Raw genomic sequence first — 20,010 nt, 5'->3', positions numbered from 1 at the left:
CTAAATTCATCTAACCACCACTGCTGCCTACGTGTGAATGCATCATCGCTGCCGATCATCAACGAAGATCTCCGTGATCGACGACGACGAAGGACCATCGAAACTTTACTCTCTTCTTTTTCTTAGTGTCTTTACTTCAATTAAAACTATCTTACTCCACAAAAAAAAGCTTCAACTTTCAGCTCCGTTCTCTGCCCTTTACGGCAGAATGTCCTTATTTTTTTTTTTCAACATTTATTTTTGTCCTTTCTCTCTAATTTTCTGCCACCAATACTGTAACCGTCTCTTACTTATTTCAATCGCGGGTGTGTTCAGCTTTCCATTGTCTCTAAAACCCAAGGCGTCATGTAGGCTCGTGCCCAAACGTACACCAGGGTGGATGTCTCCACATTCAATCAGAACATGTTCCGCCGTTTCCTTATCTTCCCCGCAGCACGTGCATTCTTCTTCTTTACTGAATCTCGGTTTATAACTACCCGTTCTAAGGCAATCCGATCTCGCTTCAAACAGTGAAGCGCTTCCCCTTGAATTATCGTGAAATGCCCCCCTCCTTATTTCATTTTTGCCCTTTCGTTAGTTACTCAAAGCCGGTTTTTTCTCCATAGCTGCCGTCCAGTAAATCCTTTCCGTCTCTCTGACTTTTCGCTTAACGCTCTTTGTTTACATATTGCTTACACTACCAGCCGTATATTTACTAGTGAGCCTCCTAGTTCTTTTTCTCCACTATGTGTCCACGCTCTTCCAATACAAATAACGGAACACCTCCTCAGCCCATTTACACTCATTCATATTCCTTAGCCTCTCTTCGAGCCTTGTTTTGCTCTGAGCTTCCCTCGCCTCAAAACCTGCCCATCCCATATTGCCCTTTACAGCCTCATTTGTCGCCTTCCTGTGAGCACCCAACGCGAGGCGTCCCACAGTCCTTTGATTTACATCCATTCCCGATTGCACCTCCGCCCTCATGCACACCACTGAGTTCCCAAAAGTAAGCCCCGGAACCAGGGGCGTAGCCAGAAATTTTACAGCGAAAGATCACAACAAGGGCCGTTTTTGGCGCCGTAGTTGTCCGCCGCCGCCGCCGGTGTCCGTAACCATTATCGCTCGAAATAAGAAAAAAAAAACGAAATAAGAAAAATATTCCAGAATGGGACGAGGTTGGAACCTGGGCCTTCTGCGTTGGAGTCCAGTATCCTACCTCAGAGCCATATGCCGTTTATTTTTTCGTTAATTCATGGAAAAATGACCCCTTATAGCTGTGAACCACACACTACATACTTCGTCACATTAGAATTACCTTAACATGCAGAACACCCACATTGTTGCCTACAGTAAGAGGCTGTTCAAAAGTCAGGCAAACACACACACAAGTGCAAGCCACTCCGGAACGGGCTCAAAAGTCTCAACAACACTGCGCACTTTAGCAGCTTCTTCTCGGAAGACAGACCTCGTCGATCGTGGTGGCTCGGCGTGCCTGTCGGTCATGCGACTTTTCCATAGTGAATAAAGTCCTAATAACATATGCCGGTGCTTGAAGCTGCTTTGCAAAAAGACCCTATACAGTCTTCATGTCGGGAAGGAACCACATTAACATATGTAATGTAATGTAACGTGGTAGAAGAGTAAAATAACAACCAAGTGTCACACAATGCGAATTCTGTAACCATGCGTCACACAATGCGAATTGCACAACGGTGAGTTGTTGAATGCTTCCAACCCATTACAAAGGGCTCTGCCATAATTAATTCTTCATCGTCATTAGCCACAGCATAAGCAAAGTGCACACAATGCCTTAGAGGTGTTTAGCAGGTACCGTAGTTCTGCGCAGAATGACGAAAAATTGCGCAGTGGCTGCTTCCTTTCTTCACAAAAATTATGATTTATAGCGTAGTGGGTTCCTCGCAAGTGCACTTCTATTGGTTGCCAAGGAAACCCACAAGGCTCCCATGATCCATTTCCTCAGGGTCTCAATAAAGTTAATTCCCTCTCTCTATCTCTTTCTCACGTTAGCGTATGTTATAAATGAAATAACGAAATGAAATAACGAACGGGCGTCACACAACGCGAATTACGTAACAAGTGGGTCATTTAAAGCTTCCAACCTATTACAAAAGGCTCAATCATAATTCTTCATCGTCATCAGCCGTCGCATCAAGAAACTGCACATAATGATTTACAGATGGTACCTTCTCCGCAGAATTACGACATTACTCGCTTCTCCGCAGAATTACGAGTAATGTCGTGGTGGGTGATTCCAACTTCACAAAAATTATCATTTTTGGCGTAGCGGGTACGTTTCTCGTGTAGTTATATTAGTAGCCACAAGAGAGTTTATAACGGGCTCTAGAAATGTACCCCTGTCTCTACCCGTCCTCTTCTTGTAAATATTGCTCCGCAACGAAGGCCAATCTCAGTCATATCATGTGGGGCTGCCCTAAGCACCCCCCTCCCCCGTCCCTCCGAAACATATCAAATAATGAGGAGCAGTGGGAGGCTGCCTTGCGCAGCTCGAAACCCGACGTCCAGGAGGCAATCCTGGGTTGGGCAGAGAAGGTTGTGGAGGACTACCGTGTGTAGCAACCTCCCCCTATCTCTATCCCTTTGCCCCTTTCCTTTCAAAAGGAGAAATAAAGTTTTTACCTACCTACCTACCTGCCGCTCTTCGAGGTTTCGCTGTGACTGTGCTGCGCTTTCCGCGCAGGCCTGGCGTTTCTTTTTCGGGCGGGGGGGGGGGGGTGTTCAACCATACTTTATGTATGTTCGTGCGTGCGTTTTGTATGTGCGCGTGTATATATCCGCAAGCAAAACTGAAAAATTTCGGGAGGAGTTTGAACCCCCCCCCCTGGCTACCCCCTGCCCGGAACCATTATACATTTCCACAGACCTCGAAGCACCTCGTACCTATTGTATCCCCACAACGCTCTGTGCTTCATTATTGCAGCATTCCTCTTTCCTTTTGCTGCCGAGGCTTTTTCCTGTACCTCCATGTGTCTATCACTCTCATTTAGCCTGTGGGAGAGCACGCGCGCACATTTCACGATCGCGAACTGACGGCGGGAGCCAAGGGGCCACTAGGTTAGGAGCACCGTCGCCCTTTCCGGGCAACCCCTTCTTTCCCGCCGCTCCTCGCATCCCGGCTTGCGGGACAAGGAACTCGCCCTGCGAGGGAAACAATCCTCGCGGTGGGGAGGGAGACGGGAGGTGGATAAAACAGCCGACCAGACAGGGAGACGGCCTCTCTTGCTCTGCTGACATGTGGGGTCGGTACACGGACCACATCACCGCCCCAAGACCCACGAGCGTTACCCAAGGGCGTCTTGGCTTTCGCTTGACTTGACGCTTTGCTTGATTCGAGTAGATGGGATGGAAGCAACAGTACCTTCAATCAGCGTCCCACCACTCATTGAAGGCAACGTTACCCCACCCTCCGTCGTCAAGTCGTCGGCGTCAACAACAGCAAGCAACGCAGAAGACAAGGCTGCGAAGAGACGAGCACACGACGCTGAACGCAAGCGTTTGAAGCGAGTTGCGGACCCGGAACTTCGTGCACGCTGGAGCCGTTCAAGTCGTACTTGGTGTGCGCATCGTGTAACAGTTAGCATTCCCAAACCATACTCAATTACACAATATTCACGCGATACCCCCACCGCTCTGCGACGCATTTACTCGAGTTCCCCCCGTGGGAAGATGCGGGCGATTTTTTTCTACTAGAGTGGACTATCCCTATACGAGACATTTACGCGTTATTGCTAGAGTAGCAATAAAGTGTTGTTTGTTGTTCTAGCCTGTTGCCTTATTCGCCCGAACCCGTCGTAGCTGCGATGACTCGCGCTACGGGAAGGGGACGTTGACACGTGCACGGTACGACTATTTGCGGCTGGAACCGGAGCTAGGCTTCTGTATCAGCCGTGCATAGAGCGGACCCCTTCAACCCATACTCCAAGGTACTTGTATTCGCTTACCCTCGGTATTTCTTGGCCTTGTATTGACACCGCCTGATCACAGAGATCACTGAATACCATCAATCCACGCTTCGTTACACTAAATCCTAGTCCAAGAGCTTCACCTTCCTTTCCGCATTTATCCGCCAGCCGTATGTATATCATCTGGACTGTCCGCAAATTGGACAATACCGTCCGCATAAAATAAACCTGGAAGCTTCTGCTCAGTCATCACGCCGCCTTGTTTGTGTTACAGATTAAAACCAATGTTGGTACCTTCTAGCGTTTTATCCATACTCACCATGTACAGCATGAATAACAGCGGGGACAAAGGACAACCCTGTCTCAGCCCTTTGCTAATATCAACGTTCTCTTTGCTACATATTCCTTCCCATTTTATGCAAGCTGTATTTTCTTGGTATCAGCAGTGCTTCTTTAGTATTTAGTTTCTTTAGACAGTGAGATTGTCATGCAAATAAGAATTACGTCATTGCTAGTATAAGGGAAAAACCAGGAAAGGAAGTTATACCCCGGTCACACTGGCAAATTTAGTGTCATTTTGAGCGAGTGCACTTACACTCACAGAGTGTCACTTTGGTGGCACACTGCTACACGAGAAAGAGAAATGTGCTTTGGAAATGATGGCAGTGGCAATTGGTGGTTTAGTAGCGCAACATATATTTGTTATTTTTGGCAATGCTCGCTGTTTAATAGCGTATTATAGGCATGAACATAATTTACAATAAACTTTGTGTGCAAATGAAGTAAATATTGCAACCGCATAACGTCATTGGTCATCGCGAGCCGAGACAAGACAGTGTTGTTTTGGCAGCACCCATTTGCTTCTCCCAAAGGCTTATGAGCGCCCGCGTCTCTGCGTCGGACCACATTGTTTTCGTGGAAGTGGCACCCGTGGCACATGCCATCGCAAATGACTAAAGAATGACTGACCTACACATATGTGCAAGGAAGTAAACAACGCGACAGATGCGGCCATTGCACCGCATGTGCTCCCGCATCCCCCTAGCGGACGTGACCACAAACTGCCCGAGGGCGAGAGTAGCGAGCTTTTTTGTTGTAGTATGATTTGTTTGAATACATGGCAGTATTCCTAATAACGAGAACGATGGTTTAAAAATACCATGATCACCGTGTTTTGCATTAGCGTATTCATTTGCAAGCCACTGCTACCGAGGCTAGACACTCCGTCGCAGCTGAGTCAGTTTGGCGGACGCACTTGCCGGCAAGTGTACTTTGCAGCGAGTGTCACTAATCGTTCCTGTGTGACAGCGGGCAAATGACACTAGCGGCGAAGTGTACTCCCTCAAAGTGCACTTAAGTTGCCCTGTGTGACAGGGGTATTAGGTTGCTTACAAACACCAAACCTATGCACTGGCAGTGAAACCTGTAGTGTACGGCAATACCAATGCAGATGGCAGCGCAGCATCCAGCGGTACAGCAGTACCACTGGATGGCAGGACTACATGCAGAGATATATAAGGGCTGTGAATAAACATTAAGGCACTTGTGCGCTCGGAGACTCAACTCGACAAAGCCCACCTGCTGGTAATGGGGAAATTGAATTTCTTCTTCCAAATTTTGAACCAATGAGAAAAGCTCTGTAGATAAGATGTTTTCAAGATGGTGCTTAGCACCTAACAATGTACAGCAAAAGTTGCAATGGTGAGGAGTCCTTTAAAGTAAAATATATTGCAAAAGAAGCTCGTAAGAAACCACTGGCATGAGGTAACAAATGAAGCAATTTTTTCATGTCTTATGAAATTATTACACACACGCTGTACAACTGTCTCTCGCAGGAGTGCTTCACTCAGTCAGCTAGCACGGAGGCAGCAGGAGGCACTCAGGGCTGCGGCTGCTCTGCAATTGCTCCAAGGTGTCGTGGAAGGCTCGCACTATCTGCTGGTACATATCCCAGTTGTACACTGCACGGGCCGTGTTGGACTGGTCAAAGGGCTCTGCAAGGAAAACTGTATTTCACTGCATGCTCCCAATCTATCGTAAAAAATTGTGACATGCCTTTCATACTGTGCTACTCATCAGAGCAATTCATGATCACTAGATATGTCTACGAAGACTTCAAATAACATTTAAAGATAGGGTTCACAACAAGAAATTCTTAGTCAACTGCTAGGTGCAGCAGATGTCTAGGAACGTTAAAGTGCCCTTAATTATTAGCAATTTAACTCTGATACACTAACTGCCTTCATAATTATTTACATTTTGGAACATATTGAGATTGTAGCTGGGGAGCTTGCTGAAATCTGAGGGCATCCAGGGTTATGTGCGAGTCATCAAAGTTGCTGTAAAAATGCCGTTATTCCAGTTAGCTATTTAGCGAAATGCTGTTTTGTACTGTCACACTCGATGGTCAACAACCACGTTCCCCACACAACCTTTTGCTGCCTGCGCCACATGTCTGACTATTTGTGTGCTTCTCTGTATCTTTCGTTCGGTTTTCCTGCGCGCCCTCTCACTGTTCACTTGACACTCGCGCCATCTAGTTCCTCTCCCGGCAACTACACACAGCTTCCGAGACCCACACCCAACACACGCGCATTCTTCACTCCCTTTCATCTCTCACAGTACAGTGAAGTGCAACACTAACTTGAGCATCCATGCATTTTGTACAACACTTTAGAAATGAATATTTCAATGCTGTTGACACCCTTATAATTTAATGCAAACTCAGAGGCCTCAGTTTGTGCATTGCAACATGTGCCATAATATAATTAAAAAGCTAATCAGAATTTTAACGATTTAATTATTAATTTACATTATTTAAGCTTATATGGATGTCTACTGCACTTGAGTTTACTTTTATTGTGATAGCAATTACATGGACACTCTCGGCTGGTTTTTGCCGTCGGCGTCGCCGTCCGGGCCCGTATATGTATATGTGTATATATATATACAAAAGCCACAAAGAAAAGTAATTCAGAAACACGTCACGACGTGCGGAATCGAACGGGCGACCTCTCATTCTGCAGCATTCGGCGTTAGACGGCTAGGCCACGAAGAGTACCGTCTTTCAGCATGCTAACGGCGAGCTATTTGTATATACCATTTACTTCAGTGCGCTTTCTTGCTCACTAGCGAGATTGTGCGAAGTGCGCGCTTTAAAGGATGTCGCCCCATTCGTAGTGATGCGCTCACGCCTCCGTGCACTTCGCCCTACAGGGCATGGCAGCCTGCGCGCATGCTTTTCTCGTGGAGTGGGGGTGCGGGTGGGGGGAGGGTCTGTTTGCATGTCTTGTGTTTTCACCGCGATGTCTGCGCTGAAGTTACAGAGCGTACGAAGGCCCCTTAGCTCGCTGCAGCGGCCACGTTTGTGAAATGAGCGCGTTGTTCAAACAGAAATAAGTGGCAGTTAGTTCGCACTCTTCCTGTGTATACCTGTGCATTCGTTTCATGCGTCCTTTATGTTTGAGCAGCGCGCTTTAAGTGTCAAGCTGTGACACGTAATAGTTCGCGCTCGTCCTGTGTGTTCTTGTCGTGCGTCCTTCGCACTTGAGCAACGCCCTGGAAATTTCGAGCTGCTTTCCGTTCTTCGCGTTACATTCCAATTTGTTGCTATCGCATTCATTGCTTCGCCGTTGCGGCGAAACTTTGACTTTTTTGTAGGGGTGTGCGAATATTCGAAATTTCGAATATTTTTCGAATAGTGTTTGCTATTCGATTCGATTTGCACTGGAATTTTACTATTCGAACTTCCCAAAAACAAATGGAGTCAACGTTCGATTGAAAGTGACCCCTTCAGATTTTTAATATGCTTCACCTCATTACACCCCGGTATTGCGGCAAAGCTGCCTTTCAAGCTCCTTTACGGTCGAACTTTGCCAAGCGACAACGTCCGATTGGAAGTGGTCCCTAGAGTTTCAATATACTTCACCTCATCACACCCCAGTATTGCGGCAAAGCTGCCTTTCAAGCTCCGTTACGGTCGAACTTTGCGAAGACACAGTTAACGTCCGATTCAACGTGGTCTCTAGATTTTCAATATGCTTCACCTCATTACACCCCGGTATTGCGGCAAAGCTGTCTTTCAAGCTCCGCTACGGTCGCAAATGTATTAACTCAAGAAAACGCTGGTTCCAACATGGAGATGAAAGATGTGGCAGAGTTGGGGACTCAATTAATGCTGTTTTGGGCCTGAAATTTGGGCAGGAAGTCCGAAAAATCGGACGCCGAAGCTTTTTAGCATCCAAAATTTGATATCTTCTTCTATATTGACGTCTACGAGGCAGATTTGGAACTCCGGACTTGAAGGGAGCACACACTTGTCCGCCACATCAGTTGGGCTTCCACGGAAGTTGAAAGAGGAGGAGAGGCTGAGGAAATGGCATCTTTGCCTGTCACGTGTAAAGTGTTGTCGGCAACACTTTGGTTGCACCAAATCATGTACATAAATAGAATTCGGCCTCTACATTGCCTCATTCTTGATAAGACAATCATGAAACACCACCTGCCAGTGCTTCATCAACCTAGCGAAAAGAAACACTTTCATGTTGCTATCTCATAAGAATATGCATAGGAATCCTCTCCGAATTTTCTTTCTGCAATTTCGCTTCGAAGTATTCGAAAAATATTCGAGAAATATTCGAAAAATATTCGATTCGATTCGCACTCACACTTCAATATTCGAATTCGCTTCGCACCCAAAATTTTGCTATTCGCACAGCTCTAATTATTTGTTTCCATGGAAATCCTATCTTTTAAATATATTACTGTACTCAAGAAACAACCGGTATGAATCCATACAAGTTTACCCAACTTATAAAATGTGTTTACTTTCTGAAGAGAAGCATACGTGAATCATTTTGTGCGACCTCGCCGGCTAGTTTACTAGCGGTGGTGACAGCCATCGTCGTGGTGAAGGTAAGCGATGCAGTCGGACTGACGGAGGCGTCAAACCACAATTGGAAGTGGGAGAACTGCTACATCGATTCTCACGCCGTGAGGTACTGCTGGAATAGGAGGGCCAGGGACCATTGTTGTGACCATTGCCCGCTTGAGGAAACACTGATGGGGAATCGTATTGTGATGTCTCTCGATGCCGATTACATAACAGAGCTATGTGGCCAGCAACACCACAACGGTAGCACACAGGAGAGATTGGCGGTACGCATTCTACTCCTGGAAGGCGATGTGGTGGCACAAATGTGTCTTTGTTCGGGTCTAGGTGGTGGCCGGCTGATGGGCATAACTGAAGTGGTGTTCGTACCTCGACTCTTGGTGGTTATTGTGCTGTGGCCTTGGTGGTGAGCCAGACCTGTAGCTGTACTCGTTGACGCCTGCTGCAGCAATGGACACGTGATGGTGAGAGGGCTTTGGTGTAGCTTCGTACAACGTCGGGTGTACGTGTCGGGCGAGCTCTTCACATACAATCTCTGGTATTGTCGACGCGAGGTCAAAGAATCTGTATTCGTCGACACTCGCAACAGTGGAGATAGAAGCACTACCTCTAGCATGTTCTCGCCAGATTTGCCACCGAATGTGTAAGGCTCTGTCAGGTGCTGATGAAGCTAGGGACCAGCCACGACCGAAGTGGGTACTGAATAATAATATCTGGGTTTGACGTGCGAAAACCACGATATGACAATGAGGCACGCCGTAGTGGAGGGCTCTGGAAATTTCAACCAACTGATGTGTTTACTTTATTCAGGAGATTGTAGCCTTGAACTAATCCCCCCACCTCTTATATGCACCATATTTCAGGTAATGAAGACATTAGATGGCCGCTCAAATTGTAGCAATAATACGAGTGCCACACAGTGCATCCTCTATCACACTGAGTCGTGACCATAGCACATTTTTTCAACTGTGAATCTGTCACCATTTTATTCCTTTTCTACTGTGTCCCTATTTTTCCTTGTGTGCTGAGAGCTTCTCTTAATTCAAAGGGTTACAGCAAATACAAACTTCCCATTATTCTTTTCATAGGCTTACATGTAAATGGCACGCTTAAACAACAAATTCTGTTGAAAACGATGATTTAATGATATTATAGGTTCCTTCGTTGTTACGTGCTATACTTGTCATCGCTGGAATAACCTCGCTCGCCAAATGTGTCGGCAAATCGTTGCACGAGCGAATAAGCACCTACGTGCTCACTCACACTGCCAGAAAGACGTGCATAATGTTTTTTTTACATATGGTTTAGTGGAATCACTCATCAGATCTGAGCAACCATGATAAAAGGGCCAGCCAATGATAGTGCCTTATTCATACAGTGCATCGTACAATCTACAAAATGCAGCTAGACAAGCTATCACTCTTGTAAGTGCATACGATACCTTCGACGCAGATGTACTTCCACTGAGAACGCCTTGCAGTGCCGGTTGCACTGACTGCCTCCAAGCGGCTGATGGGTGCGCCCTGCCGCACTGAAACACAGCTGCGCGAGAAGCCAAACCGGTTGGCAAAGTAGTCGAGGAAGCCAACAAAGAGTGCACCCAGGCTCTGAGTGTTGGCAGAGTGCCAAGGCGGCAGATCCTCACCCAAGCGCAGCAACCGCACATCTCCGTCATTGCAGAACCTGCCCTGCATGCACAAAGGTAAATCTCAAGGCACCCCCCCTAAACGACTCATTCATCACTGATGACATGGCTTACAGCAAACAACACAGTGAAAGTAGGTCAGCAAGTGGAAGCCCTAACCAAAAAATAGCACAGTGACAATCTGACAACAACCATCACTTACTGTAGCACATGTTTGACATATTTTGCAACAATAAATCTACAGTAGGGTACAATTCAGGAGAGGTCCCGTCCAGATCACCAAAGCATGGCAGTCGATCGTGACTAAAGGAATGGTCCCATTCATGCAGTTGGCAATGCTCTCCGCAGAAGGGATCGCCAGCTGTCTGGCTCATGACGTCAGTCTGGAGTGCTTACCCATTGGTGCAGGCTCCTGTGCAACTGCCTTTGAGGAGGAAATGCCACAGCCTTCTAAAGTTGTACCCGTATGTAGTATTCCCATGTCTGAATTCAATGTGTGCAATACTCCACACATTTGCTTTTGGAATTTGAACCTTGTACGAGATTTGAAACCATAATATTTTGTATGCCTGAAAAGGTACACTAAAGCAGCTGTAAGATGAATATAGAGTTGTGCATAGCATTGCAAGTTTTGGTCACTGTTATTCATTCCTTTGGAAGCAGTGTTGTAAGTCAGTTTTGTCACAGAGCACGGACATCATTTTATGGTGGTGCCTGGCCAATTCCTTTCCATCTTGTTGTAAAATAAATGGTCGCAACATAGGATGAGAAGCAACTGTATTTACAATGTTTACAGTGATGACTTCGGATGTAGTCCATGACAGACGCTTTCACTCCTCCTTTCTCTTTCAGTCAGCGCTTACCCGCACTGTCTGATGGCTCCTTCTTCTCTAGCTCTGAGAAAAGGAAAGATCCAACATCCTCTGTCCACCGCACAGGCACGACCTTTGAGACCATTACAGCGAAGTTGCATCGTGTACAGAAGCTGGACGGTTTGGCATATTACAGAGCTGTTTGGAAGCTTCACCGAACAGGTTCTAATATTTTGGTCACATCCCCATTTCATTCCATCTTCCATGGCTGACATGGTGCGCGTTCTTCATAAAGAAGCACGATATCACCAGGTTTAAGATTGTTCGAAGCCTGAACATTTTCACAGTGCGTTGAGCACAGGCCAAGCTGATATTCTCAGCTCCACCTTTCGCAATAATGCTCCAGTAACTGCTTATGATGAAGCCACTTTCTTGCGACCGTAGATCTTGACCCTAAAGCGACGACATCCTTGTTGAGGTAGGAAATGTTTGCTAAGCATTTATCGCTGAGGCAAATGAGCAGGTGTTAGTATTTCAGTTTGCTCAGGTGATGCTGACAGGTGAGTTAGAGGCTGGGAGTAATCTACAGCCTCTATCTCATACAACACCAACATTGACTCTTCAGGTGAAAGCGTTGCCTTGCCTAGGATCTTCCAAAAGCTGACCTTGACAGTTCTAATCAATCTCTCCTAGAAGCAAGCCACCCTTCCATGCTTCCCTTTGTGTGATGAACTTCCACTGAATACAGCAATAGTCTTGGAGCTCTCCACCTAATGCTTTCTTGAAGGTCTGTATGTTGTCGGTGTATATTATTACATCAGGCAATCCACAACGCGATACAAATACAGTAAAAGCTCGTTAATTCGACTCTCGTTAATTCGGAAAATCGGTTAATTCGGACACGTCATCTGGTCCCTGTAAATATACGCATCACTCTATGAGACTGGGCGCTCGTTATTTTGGACAGATTTGACCGCAAATCGGATAATTCGGCGACTTTCGGGCCGCTGGCAAGGCTCGAAAACGAAAAAAGAACAATTCGGAACAAAAGTGAAGCTCAAACGCAGCATCGCCATGGACATCAATTATCGACTTGGCTTGGATTGAGACTGGTTGAACGCCTTTTTTTCGCGTGTGGGTTTTGTTGCTTTGTTCCCGTTGGTGTGCTGCATCGTTGATCGCCGATTTATCGAGGAACGTTTCAGTACGGCTCCTTTAGCTTGATCGTTGCTGGTGCTTTTGTGCTGACTTCTCGTGCGACCGCACTCTCCGCCGATGGCAACGCCGGCGAAGCGGCCCAAATACTAGGCCAAGGACTTCACCACCAAAGTAGAAATTTTGCGTGCTCTGAATAACGGGCTCTCCCGACAAGAAGTGATGAAGAGTGATGAAAGGGGATCCTTCAATCGGCGGCAAGAAGCAAGGAACGAGTAACCGTACTTTTATCCGCCAACGTGACGGGAACAGAGCGCTTGCCGCTTCTCGTTATCGGAAAGGTTCAAAAGCCACGCTGCTTTAAGAACATCAACAATCTTCCCGTGGATTACCGTGCCAACCGAAAAGCGTGGATGACGGGTGAAACTTTTGCGGTACTGCAGACATCATGCGAGCTGCTGAGCACCTTGAAGGGCTCAGAAAAATTGTGTCCGCGCGAATGTCTGCTCGAAAACAGACAAGCATCCGCGATTACTTTGTTAAGTAAAGGTATGTTGAAAAAACTCGTGCATTTATTGTGTTTATTTCGACCATTCGATAATTCGGACATTCGGTTAATTCGGACATTTTTTCCGGTCCCTAGAAATCCGAATTAACGAGCTTTTACTGTAGCTGGAATGTGTACAGAAAGCTCTTTGATGACAGACCAGTGATTAATTCAAGATGTACTGCTCTTGTGACGGCACGAGTAAATAGCACAAAATAGGTCTGATGAACTGCTTTTCACACAGAGAGCTCCAGGAAAATCAATTCCAACCACTTGAAATGGGTCAGATTGGCATACACACTCACTCGGTGATGGTGCAACAAGTGCGTTGCTTGGCTTTAAGGGGGGGAAGCAGGTCTTTGAGACCGAAAATCAGAAAAAAAAATCGAATTTTTGAAAATGTTTTATTTGGATTCTGCCGCTACTGATGCATAACCTCGCCAATTTTCATGCGTCTTAGATCAGTATTTTAGCCGTGACAGCATTTTATGTGCCATCAGCGAGCTAAATTTTTAGCGATGAACGCGTAAAAAACAGGCTTATTCAGCGCCGCGCTGTTGCCGTTCTACGTTACCTACGGCAGCCATCTTGGTCGCATTCGAAAGAGCCGCGCTTTTTCTTGAATATTTTTGAATCTTGAATATTCTTGAATTATCTTGAATATTCTTGAACTCAGAATTCACGTAGAAAATCCGCGCCAAAAAAAGGTCCCTCCGCGTCAGCCTATTGGCACAGTGAGCCCACGTGACTAAATAACGCCTTCCGATTCGTCGGGCCTCCCGCGCTGTCTGCTGCAGTGCACGCAAAGCGGCAAGTTGATGTCGCCGTAGCATAACTGTGTTGTCCTCGTCGATTTACGTCCGTAAAGTTCCAACCCGCGCAAGCTGGCAAGAAACTGGAGCAGGTGTTTTTATCATCCTCAACAAAGACTGCACGTTGCGGCGGCTTGCTGGCACGGCGCCAAGCGAGCTAGACGAAGTGCGCCGCAGCCGCCGGGAGTAAATTAGGCCTACGCTCTCGGCCGCGTTTTGGAACTTTGATCGTGGCGAAGCCATATCGAAAGTTGCGCAGCGCTCATAAATTCGAAAAAAAAAGCGAGATTACGGCTCGGGTGCATCAGAAGCGCATCCAGCGGAGGACGGCGTGGTGGCGGAACGCGATTCATCGGTCGAAATGCCGACTTCACCTGTGTCGGCGGCCGCCTCGACGACGTCAGTGATAGGAAGCGTGGTAGAAAGATCGACACGACGTTCTTGACTAGCGCCGATCTTGCGCAACAGCAGGAAAAGACTGAAGATAATATCTCCGGCTTATCGGCAACTTCCGCTCGCGAGCGCAAGCTGCGCACGCTCGCAACAGCGTGCGAGGGCTCTGACCCATCGGCGGCTAACTACGGCATCGTCGACTTCTCCGCAATCAACAAACTGCTTGAAATGACATGCACTGGGGCCGTTTCGATTGGAAAATGTGATAAGCTACTCTCCTGGTGTCTTCTAAGGCATTTATTTGCAAAGTAAAGCATTTTTACTTGTGTAGCGCTCCTTGAAGATACAGAGTTTTGTTTTTTGCTTTTTTCTCAGTTTCAATTTTTTGGCCACCTGTCATTCTTTTAGCGAGCGTTTCTCAGCTTTGGTACACTCGATTTTGACCATTTTTTTATTACTGAAAAGCTGGATGTTTAGTGAGTGCAACAAAGTGTCATATGTTACTATAGAAAAGCGTAAGTTTTTACAAGAGAGAAAATAACAAAAATACATTTTCTCTGTAATCGAATGGCGGATTTTGAAGCTTCATAACTTCTGTTGTAGGAAAGCTAGAACCATAAAATTTGCTTTTTGCACTCTTTGATAACTGTAGAATGCAATGACATTTAATTCAGCAGGATCCGAGTAGCCAATTTATTAAAAAGGTGATTAAACGAAATTTTAATGAATGATTAATTAAAAAAAACGTCGTAACGGCTACATAAAAACTGAGTTCATATTTGATATTTACACATGTAAATACATGATCACCGAAGTTTTCATCATCCTAACTTAAATAAAAAGATGCTTCATGTCAAAGTGCCTCTTCCCCCCTTAAGTGTGACTTGATACGAGTGTTGCATGCTCTTACAGTTTATCTTCTGCGGGGTACCCAAAATTTCTTTCCTAGCAAGGGTATCTTCTAAACCACCATGAAGTGTGCCGTATTTTCCAGTGTAAAAGACGCTTCTTTTTTTCCGATATTTTCACTGATGCGTCTTATTATATATGCAAAATGTCATGCAATTCTGTGAGACCAGCACGTCCATATTTAATTTGTGTGTACCAATAAACTGAGCGCGAGAGCATTCATAAAAATATATCTAACTTTGTTGAAACAATGAAGCGGCTGTCGTCTTAGATGTCAGCTACTTGCTGTTCAAGCAGTGCGGCGACCATGGAGATTTCGGCTGCAATAAAAGCCACCACCATCGCATGCCCCATTGTACTGTTTGAATTGTTTGTTCTTAAATGAAGCCTGAAACCCACGGAACTGAGGCAATAAAAAAAAAGGGCACCAGAACGGTTCAGTGTAACGTTGTAGCGTCCACAATATCAGTCACAAAAGCGAAAGTACCACTTTGTTATCATCACCATCAGTTTCCATGTGAGACGTTGCTGCAGTCCAGCAGTAGTCGCAGTTTCCGGCTTCCGGTTGCCATTTACATTTTGCATGTGTGTTAGGTGGTAAACTGGTAACCACGCGACACGTTTGCTGTTTATGTGTTCCCGCCAAGCCTCGTAATGCCGTAGAGGAATGGTTGCCACCATAGCAGAGGCAAAGCCAACGATGTGCTTCAAGGTGCCTACAACGCCGCGTAAAAGTTACTCGGAGGCCGACAACGACAACCCAGCGATGCTGCCAACTGAGGCGGAAGAACTTTTGACAGTGAGCCAGGGGATGTGGCTTCGAATCCAGCGGAATAAATAGTGGTTTTCTGTGCCTTAAGACAGCGTTATGTACACGTTTTATACTGCTGCTTAGAGATATTGTGGCGTGCATGACTACACATTTCGCAATTAATGTACAATTAATGATGAAGTGGATAATAATAATAATAATATCTGGGGTTTAACGTCCCAAAACCAAGATATGATTATGAGAGACGCCGTAGCGGAGGGCTCCGGAAATTTCGACCACCTGAGGTTCTTTAACATGCACCTAAATCTAAGTACATGGGCCTCAAACATTTTCGCCTCCAACAAAAATGCAGCCGCCGCGGCCGGGATTCAATCCCGCGACCTTTGGGTCAGCAGTCGAGTGCCATAACCACTAGACCACCGTGACGGGAATGATGATGTCGAGGCAACAAAAGAGAATGTCTAACTTCTTCTGCTTCCTGTGAGAATTGCAGCCACACGAACGTTTTTCCCTGTCAAGGAAAGAATGAACCATCATTAGATTGCACTTGTTATTTGGCTGGCGTGATTTCTTCCATATGAACATCGCTGTGGACCACCTTAATCCAGTAAATTTCTGTGCTGCTATTGTCTTTGGCTGTGATGCCTGGATGGCCTTGTCTCTTTGCAACTTTTGACATACAGAAATATGCACACTGTTATTCATAATACTTTTGTGATGTTAAGATCCAAAATAGACAAAAGCATTCTCACATGTAGAACTCGTATAATGACTTTTGCTTCTGTGAAGTCTACATAATCACTACATAAATCTGCCTGAAGGCAGTGCGTGGGCCATCTATCCCTCATTTCTGCCAACCATAGGGGGGCCTTTCCACCACAATTTGTTTGTCTTGAGAAGTTGCAACGGCATTTCACGTGTAAAGTAATCCGATTATCAATACGGGGGCAGTGTCACTACTGGCTCTGATCAGAACATTCTTCAACTTGAGTTGCCCTATTCTCAACAAATGATTTCCAATTCTTTGCAGAGATCCTTTTATCCAGTGTAGTGTGGCCCTGGAATCCGTCCAAAAGAATGTTTCCAATGCACACATCTTAAAGGGGCCCTGCGACGCTTTTGCGACTGCCTTATTTAGTGCTGGAATGCGTGTAGTAATGAATGCCGACAAGAGCGCAAAAAGAATTATGAAAATTAGTGCACGAAACTGATGTTATTAGTCTTCAAAGTTCAAAACTCAAGCAGACGACGACAAGAAATGTTCCCTTTCGCATTTCACTCTCCCGCTGATGTCAAAGGCCGTTTCCAATCACCGCGCACCTCCTATAGAGACATACCGGAAGTCTCGCCTCATGGTGGCCTTCACACAGTGCTAGGCCACCATAACAGTGCCTTGCCACCACTCTTTTTGACAGTGTTGTAGCCATGGCTACAACGAACCACGTGCGTCGCCTAGCAGTAGGTCCCATGGTTTTTTGTGTAGTGCACACAATGAGTCTGGAAGAGCTTCTTAGAGGCGAACTGAAAATTAAATGTCGAAGCTCCGCACTACCATCGTCACAAGCGAATGATAGGAAAGCCACTTTGTGGCGTTTTACGACTTTATTGCCTTAAAACTTCGACTGTGTTAGCGGCGTACCTTCGGAGCTTATTCGCTATCACTGATCGCGACGATAGTGACCGCGGTTTCCTGCAAAGCGGTTGCGACAAACAGTAGTTATCTGTGATCTCGTCTACCACAGTTTTGTTCGCAGCGTTGCGGAAAGCAGCGTCGCTTTGAGTCGGTACATGGTGCACGCCCATGATCGAGTTGACACAACCGCGTTTTTGTTTGCTGCGGTTGCAGCAGAATGTCGTTACGCTTGGACTATGTGTTCGCTCGCCACACGTGTGGCTTCATAACCATTGTCATTCACGATCGCAGGGCTAGTGACGACGAGCAGTAGTTGTGTTTCGAGCGCCACGTCAAAAACATGGTGGAAGAACGATTCTAGTGCGGCCCGCACGCCCATCACACCCACCATGGTGGATGGACGCATCATGGTGTATGGACGATCAGTCTCGAAACAGTAGCGCAACAAATCACACAGACGACAGAGCAAGATGGGACACAGCGCTAAACTAACAACTCAGTGTTTATTGCAGGTGATTGCATATATATGCACATGACACTGCGCTAAAGGAAAAAGAAGGGGGCGAAGGAACACACAAGGCAATCAACCAAGCATATCACACAAGCGGAACATAGGTATACAATGTGGGAAATCTCGCCTTGTCAGGCCACCTCGCTGTGCATTGTGCGCGTTGCGGTTGCAAGCCACTATTCAACCGTGCGCATTCACTATAGCTAGAAATTCGGACCAACTAACGTGGGAAATTATTGAAGCGGCAGAGATAAAACATAGACGCGGTAAGTTGCCCTTCAATCCGTCTATCAGAAAAGGAAATGCTATTTTTGTCGCATCAGCCGCTTGTGTGATATGCTTGGTTGATTGCCTTGTGTGTTCCTTCGGCCCCTTCGCCCCCTTCTTTTTTCTTTCGCACGGTGCCATGTGCATATATATACAATCACCTGCAATAAACACTGAGTTGTTAGTTTAGCGCTGTGTCCCGTCTTGCTATGTCGTCTGTGTTATTTTTTGCGCTACTGTTTTGAGTCATGCAATACCAACTAGCCCACCAGTATGTCCTTTTAGTTGATCTGTCGCTAAGCACCTCAATGGTGAGAAATTTACCGGGATGTGCATATGGTGGCATAAAACCTATCTCCAATGAAGACACAGGTCTTGTATGCCGCATGGCTCTGGAAGTCGCGAGCCAACAAGAAATGGTCAAGTTACTAACAGAATTTTTTGGAAATCCTAGGCATGCTCATTCCCTATGTGGTAGCGCTCACGAAAACTTCGTTGAAGCGGAAGTACCAAGGAGAAGTATTCATTAAAGGGGTCATGAACCACTTTTCCAAGTAATGATCTAATGGCCTCAGTATCGGAGTGTACTGCCTCCCGAATCGATTGCCGCAAAAATTTCTCGAATCCGTCAAGAACCAGCGGAGTTACGGGGGTTTGGCGCACGCTCCCAGCGCTTTCTCTCTTTTCTCGTGCCGACGAGCGCACTGGAAGCTAGACAGGGAGGGATGGCATGGGGGAAAGAAGTTACGCCAGTGCGCGTCATGAAACGCGATCGCTCTCCCGCTGTGATTCGCTTGCGCGAGTGCGGCGCCGGCAAGTGGCGGCATTCCGCGGCAAGAAGCGCATCTGATCCGAACGCCGCTCTCGATTTACGTCGGCTATCGGCCAATAAGCATGCTATGTCTTTGTGACGTACAGCGGACAGACGCCCCGCCCACCGACGAGAGTGAGAACCGGCCTCTGTTTGAAAAGAGGGTGCCTGGGGAAACGGCAACTTCGCGCTCCGCTTGTGGCCATTACGCGGCGCGCACGACTGTAATATTTGGCAGAGCAGTTCATAGCCGTGTCAGCTTTCCGCAGGATGTGTTTTTTCAGTCAGCCCAAGGGGTGCTTCATGACCCCTTTAAGATGAGACAATTTTCTTATTTTCTATGGGCGGCTCACGGGGAATTGAAAATTATTCGTTGTGGCCGAAATTTGGTTGTAGCAGACTTTGTTAGTGGGATTCGACTATAGCCACCTCCTTGCTTGCTTTTGCTTATCTCCTAGCTGTCTACAGCTTTCTTTCCATGGAAGGTCTATTTGGTAGTGATTGCTGACAAAGGCAACCTCATGTTGAAATCTTTCTAGCATCACATTAATTTCCTTGATTAAGTAAAGTAACCACAAAAACACCTGGGGGACAGAATGGGACAACATGCACTACCGACAACTGATCATTTAAAGGGACACTAAAGGCAAATATTAAGTCGACGTTGATTGTTGAAATAGCGGTCCAGAAACCTCGTAGTGTTACTTTTATGCCAAGAAAGTGCTTATTTTGAAATAAAATCACATTTTAGTGGTCCGCATCGCGTTAGCGCACTTCAACTCACCCGCCTGAAAGCGGTCTTTCTCGTGTCACTGTTGCCGTGAACATCGTTGCCCGCCTTTACTGCGTGGCGGCGTGCACTGGCGGCATGCATCATTCGGGCATCCGGCAACATCACACCGATGCGGCATTTTGTCAAACTTTCTGTCAGA

At 46.4% G+C, this 20,010-nt stretch overlaps 1 protein-coding gene across 1 annotated transcript in view; it reads right to left on the bottom strand.

The window, feature by feature from the left end:
• Positions 1–5,712: 5,712 nt before the first annotated feature.
• The window catches only part of LOC119390962 (poly(A) RNA polymerase GLD2), a 592,309-nt gene continuing 578,011 nt past the window's right edge, over positions 5,713–20,010 (bottom strand). The window contains exons 10-11 of the mRNA XM_049414992.1: positions 10,253–10,499; positions 5,713–5,914 (exon numbers count right to left, since the gene is read on the bottom strand). Of these exons, the coding sequence (XP_049270949.1) occupies positions 5,775–5,914; positions 10,253–10,499 (387 nt within the window). The 3' untranslated portion in view covers positions 5,713–5,774. The remainder of the gene's footprint in view (positions 5,915–10,252; positions 10,500–20,010) is intronic.

Source organism: Rhipicephalus sanguineus, chromosome 4 (assembly GCF_013339695.2).
Source record: "Rhipicephalus sanguineus isolate Rsan-2018 chromosome 4, BIME_Rsan_1.4, whole genome shotgun sequence".
Classification (NCBI taxonomy): domain Eukaryota; kingdom Metazoa; phylum Arthropoda; class Arachnida; order Ixodida; family Ixodidae; genus Rhipicephalus; species Rhipicephalus sanguineus.
Note: the sequence above shows the minus strand (reverse complement) of the source record. Positions and strands in the feature narration are given on the sequence as shown.